Below are 20,976 nucleotides of genomic sequence, written 5' to 3'. Positions count from 1 at the left end.
GAATACAAGAATTGTAAAATAAAAATATATTAAAATATAATGAAGACTATATATAATTAAGGTCCATTATATCCTACATAAATGAATGAGATATTAGTTATTCTAAAACATTTGGAGCACAAAAAAGGAGTAAAACTTTTTGATGCTTTAAGATGAAAGTCTCTCGGTAACTTTTTTTTCTTTTAGAGCATGTAATCAACTTATTTTTTCCTTACAAAATGTGTCATCGTTTGTTAACAAATCATTCCTTTTATTTTTAATCTATAAAGTGAACTTTCGTTTCAGTGACAAAATATCTCACTGAACAAAAATATATGACAAATGGTGTACTTTAAAATACTTTTTATTCAATAATTTATTTTGCTGTTGATTTTCATGTGTCTATGGGTGAAAGTATTTTTTTTTTTAAATACGTTCTTAATCTTTAAGAAAAAAAACATAGAGAAATTAGTGATATTGTATTTATAAGGAGTGTCATACTCAAAAAAAAAAAAAATACTCCTACTTTACAACTCAACATATTATTATTTTAAGGATAATAATACGTTTACAACTCATATTTTTTAAACAACTACATTACCACTTCTAATATTATCATTTTAATATTTTTTCATATCATTTAATTCCAAACTTACTCTATTATTATGTATATTTATTTCTAAACCCATCACATTAAGAATTATATATAACTATAAGGATCGTTAAATAATCATTTTTCTTATTTTAATCACATTTATTTTAATATAAAATATTAATAAATATTATTATATTGTTAAAATAGGTTATAAAACATGAGTGTTTTGTTTTATATAATTTCAAACTATCATTTTTCTTACATAAAGGTAAATAAGAGGGTTTAAAATGAAGTGTGTAATATGCTTTTTCATTTTGTATTTCTGTCCATACAATATGTATCCATCATTAGTTGATGAAATCAAATATGTGCATGGTGTTTTGTAGATTTTCCATAAATGCTTATGCCTTTTTCATGTAGAATACAACAATAAGTGTGTTTTGCAGATTTCACCGTAAGACCTCTTCATATCCTGAGACATTCTCCATCCCACAAAAATGGATGTGGACAACAAGTTTGTAGACGAAACACCTGTTGCGTGATGATGACACACTCCTCCATACTTTACATCGATCTTCGAGAAAGACAGAGCATAAGAGGATCAACGGACTAAAATCATCGTTCCACCCAATGATTTTGATCACTAAGCGGAGTGCATGACCAGCCCAAACTTTGCGTTGCAACATACTTTAAAACCAGTAATAATGATATACAAACAAACGAAAAAGACAAAATGATAATAAGAAACTTTGCCTTTTGTAATACCTAAACAAACACCATGTCAGTTACTCGGTACCACCTCCAAATAACAAAAAATTAGCGAAAACTGCTATTGGATCTTCCTTGTTGGCTTAATTACAGTCTTGTTGGCTTATAGATTATAGATTAATTAGAATCTTCAAATCTTTTTTGCATTGAATTTTAAACAACAATTCAAGACATAAGTACCCATCTAAAGACTACAGAACAAAAAAGCACTAATTTTTGTTCTGCATCTTATCCGAGTGATGGTAGAGTTGAGAAGACTCTAAAACATGGCTAGTCTAAAGGGAGGCTTTCCTTGGCCTTTTGTTGGAGAAATTGAACAAGTTCTTCCAAACAAACGTCAGGATCCTCATATCTCATTAGTTGCTCTGCTACCACTGCAGGGGTTACTTGTATTTTCTCCAACAGATCATCAATTTGTTGAAAGAGTGGATGATCTCCTTCAACGTCTAAGTAATTGGAAGCTAGAATTCGAAAGGCCTTGCTTGTGAGGAAGGACAAGTGAATGTGCATGTCCATACGACCAGGGCGCAGCAACGCAGGGTCAATTCTTTCTCTGTGATTGGTTGTGAAGACTAAAATCCGCTCCTCTCCACCACTTGACCACAACCCATCCATGTAGTTAAGCAGACCCGACAGAGTAAACCTGTTTGTCTTAATCTACGCAATGATAGTTAGTGAGTCATTTTCTGAACAAAAAAACAAACAGTTTTAAAGAAATAAAAGGGGAAAGTAGTAATTTAGAAAATAAACCTGTACATGCTTGTGGTCGTTGTCGGAATCGGAATCGGAATCTGAAAAGGCTTTTGGTTTTGATCGAACATGCACCTCTCTGTTGCAGTCGATGTCTTCGATGACGATGATGGAGCGGTTAGATGTCTCCTTCAGGGTTCGCATGAGGTCTGAGTTAGAAAACACAGAGGTTAGTTCCAGATCATAGACATCAAACTTCAAGTGATCGGCCATAGCAGCAATAAGGCTAGATTTTCCTGTTCCTGGGGGACCATACAAGAGGTAGCCACGTTTCCAAGGCTTCCCCACCTTCTTGTACAGTTCCTTCCTCCGCAAAAACCTATCCAAATCATCAATGATTCCCTGCTTTTGCTCTGGATCCAATGCAAGCGACTTGAACGATGCTGGATGAGTTAAGTCACTTTTCTGCCAACATCTTCCACCACCAATGGAATGGATCTTGATGGTTCTCTGCTTTGCTTGCATCTCCTGGTATGCGTTCAGAACGTGCAAGAGATACTTGTTCATGACCACATCTCGATGCTTCTCATCAAAGGTTAGATAAAACGACTCCCTCTCGAAACCCGTTGACTTGCGAGGACGAAGAGGGTCTCGATTATCAGAGTCTTTTCGGGAGCTTTGCTCAACCAGCTTCCATTTGAGCGTGATGTTTTCAAATTCATCCACCACCTCCTGTTTTCCATCCACTGCCATTAGTATGTTCTTGTGCTTTGGAAGTTTCCCAACTTTGAGGGATTTGTAAGACTGGGAGATCCTTGTCGGGAGATACTCTTGAACGGCTTGGAAGAGTTGGTTGGTGTGGCCATCCCAAAGTTCAGCCACCTGAATTGAGACAACGTTGCTTTTTTGACGGCTTGTGAAGAAAGCCTTTAGTTTCGAGTGTACGAAAGAGCGAACTTGTTGGGGTATGAGATCGTTGATTGCGCTTCTCAGAAGCATAATGAACGTGGAGAAAGCAGCGTACAACTCGAACCATGATGAGGCGGAACGAACATTTGTAAATGAGGAAGAGAAAGTACCCATAGAAGATCTCATGGTGAAATGAATGGGTGGTGGTTTATGCTGCAGTTTGGAAGCTAGATAGAGTCACTAGGAGTCCCAGAAACCAAGTATAAATAACAAGAAAAAAGTGTGAGAGTGAGACCCTTTTCTTTCTCATCATGACATCCACGTAAGTCTATCTATACCAAATCCAATGAATCACTAGGAATATGTTATTACAACGTTAAACTTTAAATGAAATGATAAAATATAAGCTACAAGACATGTTCTACCAATTAATAAAACAGAGTGACAGAGTGAAGGAAGCATACCACAGACTTTTTATTTAAGAATTTTTTGGAGTACTATAGTGTAATGCTTTTTGTTTTTCTCAAAACGTAAAAGGATGCTTCCGTACACAAATAATTTCAGATGTATATTCTAAGAAACAACCATCGACTCATTGACTCTCCAATAACAATATAACTAATTAGGGTGTAAAAAGTTTTGCACAATTCCGAGTTTAGGAGTGATTCTCATCATACTCACTTTTCTTCATTACAATTCTTAGAAATTTACCTTACTTATGGAAGAAACTTCTAGGCATATATGACGGAATGGCAAATGAAGGGATGTTTCTTTGAAACTTAAAAGATCATGAAAAGTTGCAATAAATGAAATGTTTAGAACTTTAATTCTGAGCCGTCGCTGTGGACTATACTAACTTAGCATTGCTGTTTGGTATCTCAAAATTTGTTCCGTCACATTGTACTAAGCAAAGTAGACTTTCCCTTCCCAACCTATTATCAAAAGGAGACAGAAACACGTCTACAATCCTTTTTTTCAAAAGCAGAAGAAATTGAGACACAAAAATCAAAAAGGACATTGAAGGCAAAATAATGCTTTGCAATCAGACATGTAAACAATAAGTGCGCAATACATAAAGGGACGGATGAAAATGAAAAAAGAGACAAGAAAAAAAAAACTATATAAGATACAAAAATTCATATAACAATAATAATAATAATAATCCTCAATTTTTTCTGAGAGAAAACGGGAGGATTCAAAATTTAAAATTAATAAGTCATACACTGAAGTCACTTTCAATAAAAAATCTTACAACAATAAATAGGTGGATCTTCGTTTTCATATACTACTATTTAAACTCATTCTTACTCAGATTCAACTTAAAATGTTAACAATAATAATATCTTTAATGGGTTTTTTAGAATGAATGTCCATTTAATAATATTATGTAAATAAACTAAAACTCAGAATATAAAATTCTAGGTGAAGGAAAAGTATAAGGATATTCGTTTGTTAGGTAACGAAGTGGAACGTGGAAAATCATTTTCGCTTAGTTATAGTCCCTTTCTAATCTGTACTGGCATAAATTTTGTCCAGTGGCTATCTAATGTCATATAGGTCATTACTTTAAAGTATTTATATGATGTAAATAGATATAAAAAAATATATTTGACTTTTTTAATTTTAAGAGAAGAAATAGTTAATGTGATTTTTTTAATTTAAAAGATGAAGTTATTCTGTTTTAAAATTTGATCCGTAGAAATGAAATTCCAGATCAAACCATTACTAAAAAATTTAGGAATTTAGAGTAAGTTATCCAAATTTTAGTATGAGTTTAATAAGTTTAGAAAAACACTTTTCTCAACTAATCATAGAGAGAAAAACAAAGAATAAGAGATTTTTATAGTAAAAATTAACTTACTCTGTTTGAAAATCTGATCAGATAGAAATGTAGTCTAACTCCTGAGCAACTGCAGTGTGTGACTAGAATTAGAAAATGACGAATCACGGAAGAGAAAAGAGAGAGAGAAAGAAAGAAAAGGAAAAAAAAAAAAAGAGATGGGAGATTTGAGATCTGACAATAAGAGATTTCACACTTTAACTAATCTTTTAGTGCTTATCAATTCTCTCCATATATTAATATTTATTTTATTATTTTATCTCTATTACCTACCATATATTATCATAATAATTATATACATAATATTAAAAATATTATTATAATATGAATAATTATAAAATCATGACTAATATTCGTAATAAATAATAATAATAATAATCATAAGTAATAGTTATACATATTATTAATATTATAAAATTAATAATATTAAGATAATAATATAAATAACATAAATATAATAATATAAATAATAATATTATTAATAATATTAATAGTATTAGTAATATTAATAGTATTAATTATATTAATAATATGAATAAAATTAATAATATTAGCAATAATAATATTAATAATATAAATAATATTCATAACATTATTATAATAATTAATAATGTTATTAATTTTGAATAATAATAATAATAAGTAATAATATGAATGATATTAAATATATGAATAATATTAATAATGTTTATATTATTAATTATATTAATATTGATAAATATACTAATAATTATAATAATAATTATAATATGACAACAAAATTTAATTGGTGTACTGGTTAAAACTTTTTTGTCATTTAGTTTTAACTTTAATAATAATTGTCAATAATAATTATAAAAATGGACATAAAAGAATATTTGTAAATAATAATTAAAAATTTAAAAATAAAATATGTTGAATTACCTCTATCTCTCGAGTCTTCATCATGCTTTCCGGATGGGAGAGAATTTGTTCATGAATTTGCAACACCTTTTTTACCTCTTTGGATGAGATAATAAGGTTTTTCTTAACACTCTTTTTTTCATTTTCTCTCTTCTCTTTCATTTTAATTTGGTCTTCATTAACCTCTTTTGTAGAGAGAGACTTTAATATGACCTTATGCCCTCGGAAGATAAACAATATTTTAAAAAATTTCTATCAAATTGTCATGGCCTTCCTAATAGAATGTGAGTTTCTTTACTATAACAAATTCAATATGTGAATACCTGAGGCAATGCACCCTATTTATAGGGAGGGGTGTCCTGGTTGACAAGATGGATGAGGGGTAAGAATGGAAGAAGAGAGGGGCGGCCTAGGGTGTTGACCTTGGTCAGTGTCGCCCCTAGTCCTAGCTTCTAGAAGTTAGGACAACCTTCCTAACCTAATGGACATGCCACATGCCAAATTTGATAAGTACACCCCTCTTTTATGCTATATGAACCATATTCTACTGAAATTAAAAACAGAGAGACTAGTTGGTGCTCAGCTCCCATTACTTGGGCTCTGCTCCTGGTGATCCTTTGAGGGATGATGGGCTATAAGGCACGGGCTAGTGGTTGGTCCTGACCTAGCCCTGGATCTTATGTCATACTCCGAGTCACCCTTCGGGTCATCCTTCTGGAAGGTTGGGCTTGGTCAAGGGATGCTCTATCTCTCAGGTCTTCATCATGCTCTTCGGGTGGGAGAGAATTCATCCACGAATTTGCAACACCTTTTTGACCTCTTTGGAGGAGATGAGAAGGCTTTTCTTAACACTATTTTTTTCATTTTCTCTTTTCTCTTTCATCTTTCATTTTAACTAGTTCTTCATTAACCTCTTTTGGAGAGAGAGACTTTGTGTCTTCAATATAGCGACATCTTTTTTTGGAAAACAATCGAATCTCCCCATCTTTTGTTGCATTCTCAAGTTCCTGAAGTTTTGAAGTCGTGTTTTTGTAGTACACCAATTCGTTAACATACCACCAAGCCATTTTTTATTAACATAATGACACCGAGCTCTTATTGCAGCCCGCAATACTGAATCAACTGCTCTCTTTCTTGTACCAACAATTAAGAATTGTTTTGCCCCACTTGCGACATGAAAAACTAAATCACAAGATTCTGATAAAAACTGAACAGTTCTAATCAGATTTGTAATATGAATACCCTTACGCTTTGTAGATATATAAGGTGACATTTTAGGATTTCATTTTCTAGTAACGTGGCCAAAATGAACTCCAGCTTCCATCATCTCTTCCAAAATTATGTTCCAATATCTTTTTGTCATTTATATTTATTCCCACACTTTTCTTTCATTTCCAAATAGAAATTAGATCAATTTTTGGAAATGAAACAAAGAGACCCAGTATACTCAAATAGAAATAAATAAGTGTTCCGAAGGAACCTTCTCTTCTACAATGTGCATTCATGGAACATTTTGGGAAAGTGGGCCTCGACATCTAAGACCTAAGCCTCAAAATGGTAATGCACCACATGGTCAAAATGCTCAAGCTGGAACCTTTCTCGAATAGTCATTGCAAGAAACTAGCAACAAACATAGACGAATTACGACAAAGAAACACTATGTTTGTGCAACTTGAGGAACTAGAGGAGATTTACAACAAAATAAGCACCTTCGACGATTGTACAGACAGGAAGGCACATGCCACCTCTACCTCCACAAAGACCAAAAGAATTTCCTTGATCTTAGTGTTTTGTAAAATCACTACAAGAAAAATTAACTTTAGTTATATAAATATTCACAATAATACAATATCCTTTGGTTTTATTGACAATTATTATATATATATATATATATATATATATATATATATAAGTTGCACCGAGAGTTCCTTGAATGATCAAAGAAACTTTATTACACCAATCAAGTTTTGTTGTCATGTTATGATTATTATTATACTTATTAATATAATTATCAATATTAATATAATTAATAATATAAAAATTATTCATATATTTAATATCATTTATATTATTAATTTTATTAATATTATTATTATTCAGATTAGACATATCACGAAAATAATTGTTTGAGTTCTAGATATTCACAAACATACAAACATGAGTCTTTGAGAAATGTTGAGGAGAGGTTTAATTTTAGAGTTACATATTCAATTTTACTTTAAAAAATGAATATTTTAATTTAAAAAATCTAATTATCTCATTATAAATCATGTTAAATGTAACTCAAACTTTTATATTCTTAAAAAAAATATTTTTCATAATCTTTTAATAAAACTTATATATTTTTATTTTTTAAAATAAATTTATAATTTTTTATTTTAATAAATGACACATTTTTATATCTTTTTAATAAAATAATACTTAATTATCTTATTTTATTTAACAATAAGTGTTGATTATATATTAACTTAATTATAATTATATTCATATTTTATTATTTATTTAAATATATTATAAGATTCATAATAAAGTAATAATTACAATTAAATAATTGTATATTATATATTATGATTTTAATGACAAACTTCACTGCATATTTTTGTAAGACAACATTGATAAACTTAATTTCAAAAAGAATAATTGCATTTTTTTCATAATAAGTCTAAATACTAACATTTTATTCGTATCTTAACTCTGAGATATTTGGAGATATACCTTCTTTCAACATATGTGGAGGACAATCATGATAACGGATTTAGTTATAACTGACCAAATTATAAGTTTCAAACTTATTTTTGAATATTTTAACCAATTATAACTAAAAGCTTACAAATAGAGATTGATTCCTTATCCTTTATATTTATGCATTTATACATCATAACAAACTTTGTACTTAATAATTTCTATCTTATAATTATATTTAGTTTTAGAAAGAGATAAAATTTAATAAATAGTATAAGTCTACATCATTTATAAAGTATGAAGAAAAAAGAAGAAAATAATCAAATAAAAAGAGTGTTAAATTAAAAAGAAAAGTTAAAAAAAATTGTTGACCGATGAATTATGTACTTTTAATTACTTATTTTATATTTCATGAATTCTGATTGTATAATTTCTTAAATTGTTAATGTACCGGTTGATACCGGACAAGTCAGTCACTCGGTCTCGGTTACCAACCGATCGTGTCAACATAAGTATTGTAATAGTAAAGTGACACAATGAAAGTAAAATTGTCTCTTTAATAAAATATTATGGGTTCAAATTTAAAATAGAAAAAATTTAATATTGTTTAACAATTACTAGTGATATAATAATAATGAAATTAGTATGATATAAGATTTTATATTAGATAATTATTATTAATTTATAAAAATTTAATAAATTTTTTATTAATTATATTTTTATTGAAAGAAAAATAAATTTATCATATGGTATTTGTTGGAGATCCCACATCGACTAGAGATTAGAGTCTTTCATAGTATATAAGTGGGTGCAAACCTCAACCTCATGAGCCGGTTTTATGGGGTTGAGTTAGACTTAAAGTCCATTTCGTAATATGGTATCAGAGCCATTTCGAGCCTATCCTAGCGAGTATTTGTTGGGCTTATCAGGCCACCCGCTATCGGGCCGCTATCGGACCACCCATAATATATAGTCCCACGTACGAGTTGGCAGTCTCGGCGTGAGGGGGCTGTGTTGGAGATCCCACATCGACTAGAGATTAGAGTCTGTTTTATGGGATTGAGTTAGGCTTTTTGTAAGAATGAATTTATGACATATTATTATTGATATAAATATTGTGATAATTCTAAAGTGTTATAGTGGAAATAATGAATTTCTTTCACTAAAAATTTTTGAGTTCAAATCTAAAGTAAAACAATTATTTTTTAACTTTTTGTGACAAATTAAAAATATAGTCACTATTTTTATACTTATCACTATTAATTATATTATCATAAAATGAAAATAATATTAACTTATAAAAAATCATAATTTAAAATAACATAATTTAATATTTTTTACCACTAATATAAATACATGTACTTGTAAATTTTTTATTAAATATATAAAAATAAATTTATAACACATTAATATTGAGACATATTTTAACAGAGTAATAATGAATAATTTATCATTGATAAAAATAACTATTAATTTATAAATATTTAATAAAATTATATTAATTATATTCTTATAATAAAAAAAATTATTATATCTTTTTTAGTAATTATTTATGATTCATGTTCTTAACCTTTTAATATAATTATTGTGAAATTTCTTAATTTTGTCACTATTATGAATAACATTTGTGACAAATAAAATGAGTAGTCACAAATAATAGATAAATAATGACAAATTTTATCTCACTAATTTTAATATACTTATTGTGATATTTTTTAGTTTTGTCACTATTATAAACAATATTAATGACAAAAGAAAATAGTCACAAATAATATATAAATAGTGACAAATCTTATATTTATCACTAACCTTTTGTCACTAAAACTATTTTTTTTATAGCGAATATACACCAATAAATGTTGACCGGGTCTTACCATAACTAACATTGTAAACTTAATCACGTAATTAGCAAATATTACACCATAAACAATCCATAAATCATGATTAAGAAGATGTGAGAGCCTATATGAACCTGCTCTAGTTGTTTGTCAATGTAAGTGCAATGATATTAGTATAAATAGGTAATCACCTCCAAAGTAGAGATAATAAATCTTTTATTGTTACTATATACTCTCTCACTTTAGTAAGAATTTACTTCAACATTAGAATGTAATCATAGGTACACTTGTTGAGATCACCAAATATCGAAAATGAAGAACAATAAAATAGGAGGAGAAGGCGAGAACACAGACACTATAGAGGTTTATCCGATTCTGTAGTAACAATGACCATCTAGAAAAATACGTGCTGAAGTGATACAGCACTTTCTTACAAGTAAGCTTATAATTTAAGAAAGCAAACGAACATTTCTCATATAGATTATAATTGATAATTGATTGCATCATTTTGTATTATTCTCTGACCTCTCTTTTAAGTTGAAAAGAATTACAAAAATACAAACAGAAACTGAATTTTGGTTTTCAATAGAGTTCAGTTGGGTGGCCTTCTACTGTTGTTCTGAGAAATTGAACAAGTGCTTCCAAAGCAAGGTCAGGGTCCTCATTTCTGATGAGATGCTCTGCTACCACTGCAGGGGTGACTTGTGTTTTGTCCAACAATCCTTGGATCTCTTCAAAGAGTGGATGAGGCCCTTGAATGCCCAAATAATTAGAAGCCAATACTGGAAACACCTTACCTGTGAGAAAGGACAAGTGAATGTGCATGTCCATGCGACCAGGGCGCAGCAACGCAGGGTCTATCTTCTCTTTGTGGTTAGTAGTGAATATTATAACCCATCCCCCTCCACCGCCTGACCTTAAACCATCTATGTTATTCAGCAAACTCGACAGATTAAGCTTCCCATTACCCTGCGGATTCAATTTTAATTTAACAAACCATTCTCATTACTTCAAAACTTACTTCTTTACTTAAGGGGCACGTACACATGTAAGTATATGTAAATATAATATACCTTGTCATCCGTGGTTGATCGAACATGCACCTCTTTGTTGCAATCTATGTCTTCAATCACCAGAATGGAACTGTCAGATACATGACTGATGGAACGCATGAGCTCCGAATCAGATTGAATAGAAGATAGCTCCAAATCATAGACGTCGAATTTCAAGTAATTGGCAATGGCTGCAATGAGACTAGATTTTCCTGTTCCAGGGGGACCATACAGCAGGTACCCACGTTTCCAAGGCTTTCCCACCTTGTTGTAGAACTCCTTCCTCTTCAGGAACCGGTCTAAATCATCAACAATAGCTTGCTTTAACTCGGAATCCAAGGCCAGTGAGTGGAATGTGGCAGGATGAGATAACTCCCTGTCCGTCCATCCATAAGCCTCACTGGAATGGATTTTCAGAATCCTCTTCTCAGCTTTCATGGCCTCGTATGTTTTAAGAATGTGTGGGATATACCGATCCAACACACTCTCTCTGTTGCTCTCGCTGAAGGTTAGTACAAAGGCTTTCTTACCGGAATCTCTAGAGTTTTCCTCCGAAGTCTTACGCAGCTTCCAAGTGAACTTGGAGCCTTCAAATTCGTCCACCACCTCTTCGCTTTCATCCACTGCGAGACTCAAGTTCTTTTCATTTTCTAGTTTGCAAACTCTGAGTGATTTGTAGGTTCGGGTAATCCTAGTGGGGAGGTACTCCTGCGCTGCAAGGAAAAGTTCATTGTTATCCTCACTCCAATTGATCCAGAATTGGTTGATTTTAAGAGATATTTGATTGTTTGGTTGGGTATTGAAGAAGGCTTGTAGATTTGAGACAATGAAGGATCGTAATTGGTGGGGTATGAGATCATAGAATGCAGTTCTTATGAGCATGATGAATGTGGAGAAGGAAGCGTACACCTCGAACCATGATGAAGCTGATGTAAACGAAGGAAGAACTTTGCGCATTTTGGAACCTTAAAGAAAGAATACAAGAAAGAGAGGAACAAAGGATTTATGAAATTTGTGTAAAACTCACTACACATTTATATTAATTTCAATTCTTGCTGCCCAAGTATTGATTTTGTCTTTTAACCACTATTATTCGCTTTTTTCTCTTAAAATTATCTTTGTATTTAATGTTTTAGTTGTATTATTATTTTTTTAGAATATGCTCTTTGTATTTAAAGTATATATTTGGTTAAGCATTTATTGTTCCATTAATATTTTTCTCTTTTCTTATAGTCATTTTTGCAATTTTTGTAATCTAATTCTATGAATGGTGAGAATAAAAAGTAAGTTTACAAACTTAATTTAAAAATAAGTTTCCTCTGCAATTTATTTTAGGGAGATTAATTAACCAAGTCCGTACGTTGATATTTAATATAATAACATGATTAAAAAAACGTAATAATTTTACTATTTATTTAATTAATTTTATATATTGTAAAATTATTTTTTCACTTATGTTTTAATTTTAAAATGATAATATATATATATATATATATATCATTTTAAAGCTGAAAATGAGTGATATTAATTAGGTTTCTTTATTTTAGAAAAATGACATATGAAGATTATCTTTTCACGCAAACAATCTAGAAATAGAAATTGCAATTAATGTTATCTTCATTACTAATTAGAATAAAGTTAATTACTTATAACTAATTAATTTCACTCTATTCATAAAATTATATTAATATTTAAAAAATAAAATTCAAGTTGGGTATTATATAAATTTGATTTTGCCTGTACTAATATGAGTGGAAAAAAGTTAATTAACTAGTTGAATTCAAAAACATTCTTAACAATATAAGAGATATTAGGTTTGTATACGTAAAAAAAAAAGTTCACAATAATATTAATAGTAACAATATATACCTACATAGAAGGGAATTTCTCAATATTCTCATTATATCTCTTTTTATGTACGTGTTCCTATTTTACACTTATCAATATTTTATTAATTTATTTTAGTTATTTCGTCATTTTATTATTATATTATTATCTTAGACACTTCTGTTTTTTTTTTTATTCATTTTTATTTTTCTTAATTTTATTATTTAAAAATCAAATGTAATGTAATTTCTTTCAAAACTTCTCACTCTTCTTCTTAATCTCCTTTATCTTTCTCTACTCTTCTAATAATCAATTCAAATGTTAATTAACCAAAATAAATCACTTACAATATTTTGTTGCATTCATTCTTCTTATATTATTTGGTAAATTCATACACCTTAGAACCTATGATATGCATCCAATTTTTTTTTTAAATTACCATTTATTTCATTAAAAATAATACATTTAAAAAACAAATTCGAAATAGAATTAAAAAAGTGATAAAAAGAAATGGTATATTATGTATCATAGTCCTTTTTAATAAATAGAAATACACATATGGTAGTGATAAATTTTTTTAAAAAAATGTTAATATTTAAAAAAAAACAAATACACATAAGTATACGATGAATTGAAATATTGCAATATGAATTTATAATTCATCTATACCTATATATAAAGTGGATTTTCCATTATAACTGTTTTGTGTGTACACATATTTGTTCCTATTTTTATCCTTATCAATATTTATTTTATTAATTTATTTTGGTTATTTTGTCATTTTATTGTTTTTTTATCAGTAATAAAAAATAAATAAATGGGAACCACTTTAGGGATGGTACAACCCTTATTCAGAAAAACACTTTATCATATTCCTACCTAGAAACACCTACCAAATTGACAAAGGAACAACCAAAACAAACACAAGGAAACATCAATAAACCAACCTCATACAAGTCAAAGGGTTCAAAACCCAATTAGAATACGCAAAGGAAGCACAACGGGACTTTGTATAAATCCAAGATCAAACATTTACTTGTACCAATGCGAACACTTCAAGCGCATCTACCACACCCCTATCGAAGATGTCAGAGTTCCTATGTTTCCAAATTCCACTCACAACACTAACCCAAATTGCACCCTAAACGTCATTAACCAAATCTGAAGTCTGACATAATCTGAATTGTAGAAAATTTGTCATAGGATCCTTGTGAATAACGAACGACACTCCTAGCCACTCACAACAAAGACTCCAGACACGCCAAGTAAAGTCGCAGACATAAAACAGATGGCTGGAAGACCCTTCCACCTTCCCACACAAACAACACAAGGAATTTTCAACCACCACCCCGCGCCTTTCCAAATTTGCCCTAGTAGCAATCTTATTCTCCATCACCCTCCAAGCAGTGATCAAAGCAGAAGGCAAGACTTTGCACCTCCACAACTTACTGTAAACTGGAGAAAACTCCACAACTTAATTCACAACTGGAGAACCCCACTCCCAAAGGAAATTCCTTTGTTATCTTAGACACGCCTATCTTTTCCTTATTTTGGTATTCACTTTTATTTTTTTAATTCTATTATCTAAAAACCAAATGTAACTTCCTTCAAAACTTCTCATTCTTCTTCTTAATCACCTTTATCTTTATCCACTCTTCTAATAATCAATTCAATCAATTCAACTGTTAATTAACCAAAATAAATCACTTACAATATATTGTTGCATCCATTCTTCTTATATTATTTGGTAAATTCCTACACCTTAGAACCTATGATATGCATCCAATTTTTTTTTAAAATTACCATTTATTTCATTAAAAAAATACATTTAAAAAAACAATTTCAAAATAGAATTAAAAAAAAATTATAATTGTATATTATGTATCATAGGTCTTTTTAATAAATAGAAATACACAAGTAGTAGTGATAAAAATAAAAAAAAATGTTAATATTTAAAAAATATAAAATACACAAAATGAATTTATAGTTCATTTTAATAAATAAAAATACGTCTATAATAATGACAAAACTAAAAAATACGTTTAATATTTAAAAAATATAGAAACACATAAATTTATAATGAATTAACATGTTTGAATATGAATTTATAGTTATTTTAATAAATATAAATACATATATAATAATAATAAAAATAAAAATACGGATACATAATAATGATAGAAATAAAAAATATAAATAAATAATAATAATAATAATAATAATAATAATAATAATAATAATAATAAGTAAAGATACACATTAATAATAAAAATAAAAAATAAAAATATACAATAATAATAAAAATAAAAAATTAGATTCATAATATTACAGATACATAGACGCTCATGCACCTATATAACTCATGCGCCTATCATCTCACTTAGTAGTAGTAATAGTAATAATTTAAATAACTATTCAAAATAAAGTTATTATGATTAAGTTAGAAATTTGTAATGAAAATATTTTAATTTATTTACCATGAAATTATATACATCAAGATTTTTTTGTTTTTAACGTCTCCTTTGTATGTAGTGAGAATAATGTTCAAGATCAGGTGAAATACTAAACAAGAACATCTCATTTAGCACGTATTACTGTAGTATATAGTTTTAGAATCCATTTAAGATTTAATTGATTAATTTAACTGCAATAATAAATTTATTATAATCACCTTAATTACGAGAATTAAATATAGGATGTGGTTTCACAGATTGAAAATTAAAAAAAAAAATTGATGAATTTGGGTGGAAAAAAAATTAATATTGCGATCTTAGATGCATTTATCTACTTATCTTATTTTATTATATATAATAGGTATATTATTTCAATAATGTTAATATTATTAAAAAAAACTTCAAGTCTTACATTTCTCAAAAATAATGTAGTAATGTTCTCATAAAAACTAATCTTTTGTAAAATTGAATTAGGATTAATATAATATAAAAAATTATCTTAGTATTAGAAAAAATTCCAGTCTATTCGAGAAAGCGTTCTGTATTTCCCCTTGTTCATAAATAATTATAAAAAACACTCTTAGATGTTTTTTTTTCAGAATTGTAAGAAGACACCGGAAAAATAAAAACAAAAACATTGTTTTAACATTTTTAACATAAAGTTAATAATAAAAATAATAAAAAATGATAATGATTTATGAAAATAAAAAAGAGAAAACAGTAGTGTGATGTGAAAAAGATCCAAGACGAAGCTTTTTTGGTTGAATATAAGAGGGCAGTGTCCGTTGTTAGGACAAGTATACACAGTGGTACCCTTTCATTTCAAGCAGAGTTTGAAGTTTTGGATAGGAAATGTAGGAACTGATTAAAAGTAAGAAAAGCCTACATCAGCGATTAAAATATGTGGAGACAAGTAGTATCCAACAACCTTATTTGAGTCACACCAATATTGTTCTTGGACTATGATGAGACTAAAAACTACACTCTCTTCTCATTCTTCTTGTCCTTCTTTGAGTCACACCAATATTGCTCTTGCTAATGCCAACACCTCGTTTTTGCTTGCAACCAACCTTGCGCCTTTTGGATTGTGATTGTTGCTGATGGGGAGGTTCTGCTTTCTCAGTACCATAGTTCTCACACACATCACCCTCCATCTTCTTCCTCTTCAGTAGCTTCGCGAATCCTTCAAGTGTGGCCTCAGCGTCCTCGTTCTTCATCAATTCCTCTGCCACTTGCGCTGGAGTTATCTGTATGTCTTCTATCAGCCCCTCTATCTCCCCAAAGAGGGGGTGTTCAGAGGGAATTTCCAAGTAGTTTGAGGCCAAAAGCTTGAAGCCTTGGTAGGAGCAATAGGACATGTGAATGTGCATGTCCATTCTTCCAGGCCTCAACAGTGCTGGGTCTAGTCTCTCCTTGTGGTTGGTGGTGAATATGATTATTCTCTCGTCTCCACAGCTAGACCATAGCCCATCAATGAAGTTTAGTAATCCCGACAAAGTCAACTGCATCCATCCATCAGATGCTCTGTGAGCCTATGATCAATTTCAGCTAACAAACTTGAACAATCACAACAACATATTGAACTTCATAAACGAGCCAGTATGTGTACGTTGTGTTTTTAGTGTCAGAAATTATCAAATTCTATACAAATAGAGAAGTATTTTTCTGAATATAGTTTTAGGGGAAGGGGATGGTGGTTATCAGGTTAAGTACATGACATTGGAACTTGTAATCTAAATGCAAAATTCTATTTTATTTCGCTTGACCAACTCATTCAGACGAGAGTAAAAAATTGTAAGTTCAGATGTGTTGAAAGTCAAATCCATATATATAAACAAAAGTGTCTCAATGGTGGGAGAGTCAAAGAAAATGGAAAATGTTATTTTTGTCACATAAAATAGGTATGTGTTAGATCATGGAAGTTATTTCAGTTATTATGACTATGAGTTAGTTACATCACTTTGGGGGAGGAAAAGTTGGCATCAGAGTCAAACAACTATGAGCTGGTCTTGTTGTTCATGACACCAAAAATCAAGGTTGATATCGTTAGCATGAGAATATAAAACAGTCTTCTTGACTTGAACAAGGTTGAAAGTTGAAGGTCACGAAATATGGCAAAAATTTGTTGCTACCAGATGATAAAATTATTATCATTGAGCTTAAGGGTGATGGACATGGTGAAGGTACGAGGAACAACGTGGAAGACCAACAAAAAAACTATAGAGCATGGCGAAGAAAGAATAATGCATTAAAGGCTCTTGATACAATTTAAGATAAGGCAAAAAGAAAGAGAAAAAAAATTGTATCATTGATTAACTTAAATATTACAAGTGGCTAAAGTAGACCATGACCGTTTAACCCATTAGTAGACCATTTTTCCTAATAGAAAAAAATATTTATAAATAAGGATGTAATATCTTATAAACTCATGCGAACACAACATTTTTCACCCTCTCACAATACATTGCAGGTTTATTTTGAACGTGATAAAAAAAATTAATAATAGTAAATTTTTACATTAAAAAATACCAAATCATGAGTAATTGTGGAGTGAAAGGTGAAGAAGAAAATTAGCATATATGGCAAGAAGTGATAGAATAATAAAATACCACATGTGAGAAAAAGTTATAATGCAAAAAAAAAGTTTTAAAAGTAAATGTTAGTAACATAGTCTTGCTTTGGTAGGGAGAAAGGTGGTAATTTTACTTAAAAAAAATGAATATATAATAATTGGATAACATGTTATACGAAAATAAAGTAGCGGAGGCGGCGGGTTAAAGAAAATTGAAGGCGACAGTAACAGGGTCTTGCTTTTTATAGATGGATGGTGTTAATTTTGGTGAAAATAAGCAATGTAAAATATTGAGTAACATGTCCTACCAAAATAACGGAGAATAAAATATGACAGTAACATCAGTCCATAATAGAAGCTTTACACGGAAGATCATCTCTGTGGCATCCACCATCCAATGACATTTAACAACGACATTCCAACCACAGCTACATTCTACTCTCTCTCTCTCTCTCGCTAATTGTCAAACACAAAACAACAAACGAGGAAAAGCAAAATGAAATGGCTGAAGTAATTGCGTGGATTGACAGTGAAATGCCCCTTTTGGATCCTTTGGAATCGGAAGTGGCGTTTGGACGATGTGGAAAATGCTTTTGGATGGTTTTAATTTAAATTCTTCACTCATACTTATTAAGTTACCATCAAGACCCAATTACTAAACTGCACGTAGTCCCCACTTACCAATTCAGGGGGCGCTTTTAGATACGACATGTTTCCACTAGCAAGAGAAATTATACAAAATGGTTTCCTCACCAATCACAAAATGACTCTAAATCACACATGGTAAAGTAGTGAACCTGTCCTGTCAAATTCTATAACACCAGCACAACCAAAATGTTGCATTCTCCACACATCCATCACAACCCACATGCTACGCTTGCCTTTTCCAAAACAACTATTTTTGGCCAAGAATTCCCCTTCGCTGCTTTTGTTAAATGTAGCAAAAGGAAGACAGAACAATTCGCATTTCGTTACTAGTACACTACCACACTCTTTCTCTCTTTATTCTTTTTAACTAAAAACTCTACTTTTTATTTAGTACAAAACAACAAAGTAATATGATATGACAAGTATTATGCGTGTACAAACATCATAACATTTATATCATTAATCCACTAAAAATCATAGTTAACAACATAACTTTCAAGACATTAGTTATAAAAAATGAATCATTGGATGACATTTTTATATAAATGCGTAAATTAATCTGTTTTAGTTGATTGAATAGAATGATGAGGAAATCCAAAAGAGAGAAGTGAAAGTAGAAAGAATGAAAGAGAGGGTATGATAGAGAGAAAGAAAGCAAACCTGTACGTCAGTTTGTTTACGTCCATCTCCATGGCGGCGCTCTGGGAGATCCACACTGCAATCAATGTCTTCAATGACCAAAATGGACCTATTGGCGGTGGCGAGAAGAAGCTTTCTGAGGTCAGAGTCCCTGACAATGTTCCCAAGTTGGAGGTCAAAGATGTCAAACTTCAAGTAGTTAGCCATGGCAGCGATCAAGCTGGATTTGCCAGTCCCAGGAGGGCCATAGAGCAAGTAGCCACGTTTCCATGCCCTCCCAACTCTCTTGTAAAACTCCCTCCTCTTAACGAACCTGTCCAAGTCCTCTATCACCGCATTCTTCAGCTCCGGCTCCATCGCCAGCGTCTCAAACGTGGAAGGATGCTCCAGGTTTATGGAGTCCCATTTCACCCCGCTGTAGCAGTAGGAGGTGTTGAGAGTGTGCATCTTCAGCACGCGTTCCTCGTCTTTCATCTCCTTCGCCTTCTCCAGAATGAAGGGAAGGTAGCTGTCCAGCACAATTTCCTTGTGCTTCTTGGGGAAGCTGAGCTCGAACAAGCGCTTTTCGGATCTCACGGAGATGTTGCTGGTAGTGTGGTCGTTGGGGTTGTTCTTCTCGGACTCGGCGCAGATGAACCTCCACTTGAAGCAGGCGCCGTTGAAGTAGTCGACGACCTTCTCACCCTTTTCTAAACGAATGGTTAGTTTCTTCTCCTTGGGGCTCTTGCTGATCTTGAGCCTCTCGTTTTCGGGGCTGACGCGGGTGGAGAGGTAAGCCTCGGCGGCGTCGTAGACTTGGTTACGGGCTATGCCGGTGGAGTCTTCGATGATGAGGGTGAGGGTAGGGGAGCGAGGCTTGATGAGGTAGCGGAAGGTGTTGAAGAGGTAGGCACGGATTGGTTGGGGAACGAGTTCGTTGGCCATGGAACGCAGCAGCATGATAGAGGCTGTCATGGAAGCGTATGCAGAGAAGATGGAGGAGGGAGAAGGCATGTCTCTAGGGGAAAACATGGTCGTGTGTGGTGGCTATGGCTAATGCTACACACGCACTTCACAGACTTCACTTACTTCACCCACTTGAGAGAAAGAGAGAGAAGAGAAACTATGTGTTTGATGATCACAACTATGGGTTTTTATTGGGAAGCACGAGGTCCATCTATGCGTGGAAATCCTACTCTGCATGTCTTTCCTTTTTCCTCCTTTTTCATTCAATAATCTTATTTACTCCTTTCTTTAAATTCTTTCTTCATCCAAACCCTTAAAACATATATGTCACTCATTATATACTTAATAATGTCAACTTTTTACACTAATTATATATAAAATATTATAAGCATACTGATTCTAGGGTCTATTAACCATGCAGATAAAGGTTCAATTAAATTACCGGGAGTCTTAGAAAACAAATACCGAATAATTATATTATTTAAAATCATTAGAGATAATAGGGGTTTTAGGGAATAGGTAATATCATCTAGGATTTGGAGTAAAAAAAAAATAACAAACTCCTCAAAGTCTATTTAGAAACCATCTTTCATCATAAGGAAAAACATTCAACTTTAAATACTTAAGCTAGAAAACCAAATAGAATATCAAAGTGCT

General features: G+C 31.2%; 3 protein-coding genes across 4 annotated transcripts; all 3 read right to left on the bottom strand.

The window, feature by feature from the left end:
• Positions 1–1,359: 1,359 nt before the first annotated feature.
• On the bottom strand, positions 1,360–3,408 carry LOC137811494 (AAA-ATPase At3g50940-like). The gene is made up of 2 exons (XM_068613275.1): positions 2,093–3,408; positions 1,360–1,999 (listed from the first exon to the last, which is right to left on the bottom strand). The coding sequence occupies exons 1-2, from the start codon at positions 3,125–3,127 to the stop codon at positions 1,613–1,615; spliced, it is 1,422 nt and encodes a 473-aa protein (XP_068469376.1). The 5' UTR covers positions 3,128–3,408; the 3' UTR covers positions 1,360–1,612.
• Positions 3,409–10,561: 7,153 nt separating this feature from the next.
• Positions 10,562–12,226, bottom strand: LOC137809706 (AAA-ATPase At2g18193-like). The gene is made up of 2 exons (XM_068610801.1): positions 11,257–12,226; positions 10,562–11,152 (listed from the first exon to the last, which is right to left on the bottom strand). The coding sequence occupies exons 1-2, from the start codon at positions 12,190–12,192 to the stop codon at positions 10,766–10,768; spliced, it is 1,323 nt and encodes a 440-aa protein (XP_068466902.1). The 5' UTR covers positions 12,193–12,226; the 3' UTR covers positions 10,562–10,765.
• Positions 12,227–16,241: 4,015 nt separating this feature from the next.
• Positions 16,242–20,614, bottom strand: LOC137811493 (AAA-ATPase At5g17760-like). Of its 2 annotated transcripts, none has more exons than XM_068613274.1 (2): positions 19,396–20,614; positions 16,242–17,017 (listed from the first exon to the last, which is right to left on the bottom strand). In XM_068613274.1, the coding sequence occupies exons 1-2, from the start codon at positions 20,383–20,385 to the stop codon at positions 16,487–16,489; spliced, it is 1,521 nt and encodes a 506-aa protein (XP_068469375.1). In that variant the 5' UTR covers positions 20,386–20,614; the 3' UTR covers positions 16,242–16,486. The 2 variants fall into 2 exon arrangements, with proteins under 2 accessions (XP_068469375.1, XP_068469374.1); XM_068613273.1 differs by having other exon boundaries at positions 16,242–17,047; positions 19,396–20,514.
• Positions 20,615–20,976: the final 362 nt, after the last annotated feature.

Source organism: Phaseolus vulgaris, chromosome 2 (genome assembly GCF_000499845.2).
Source record: "Phaseolus vulgaris cultivar G19833 chromosome 2, P. vulgaris v2.0, whole genome shotgun sequence".
NCBI classification, from domain to species: Eukaryota; Viridiplantae; Streptophyta; class Magnoliopsida; order Fabales; family Fabaceae; genus Phaseolus; species Phaseolus vulgaris.
This window is presented reverse-complemented; position numbering and strand designations above follow the sequence as displayed.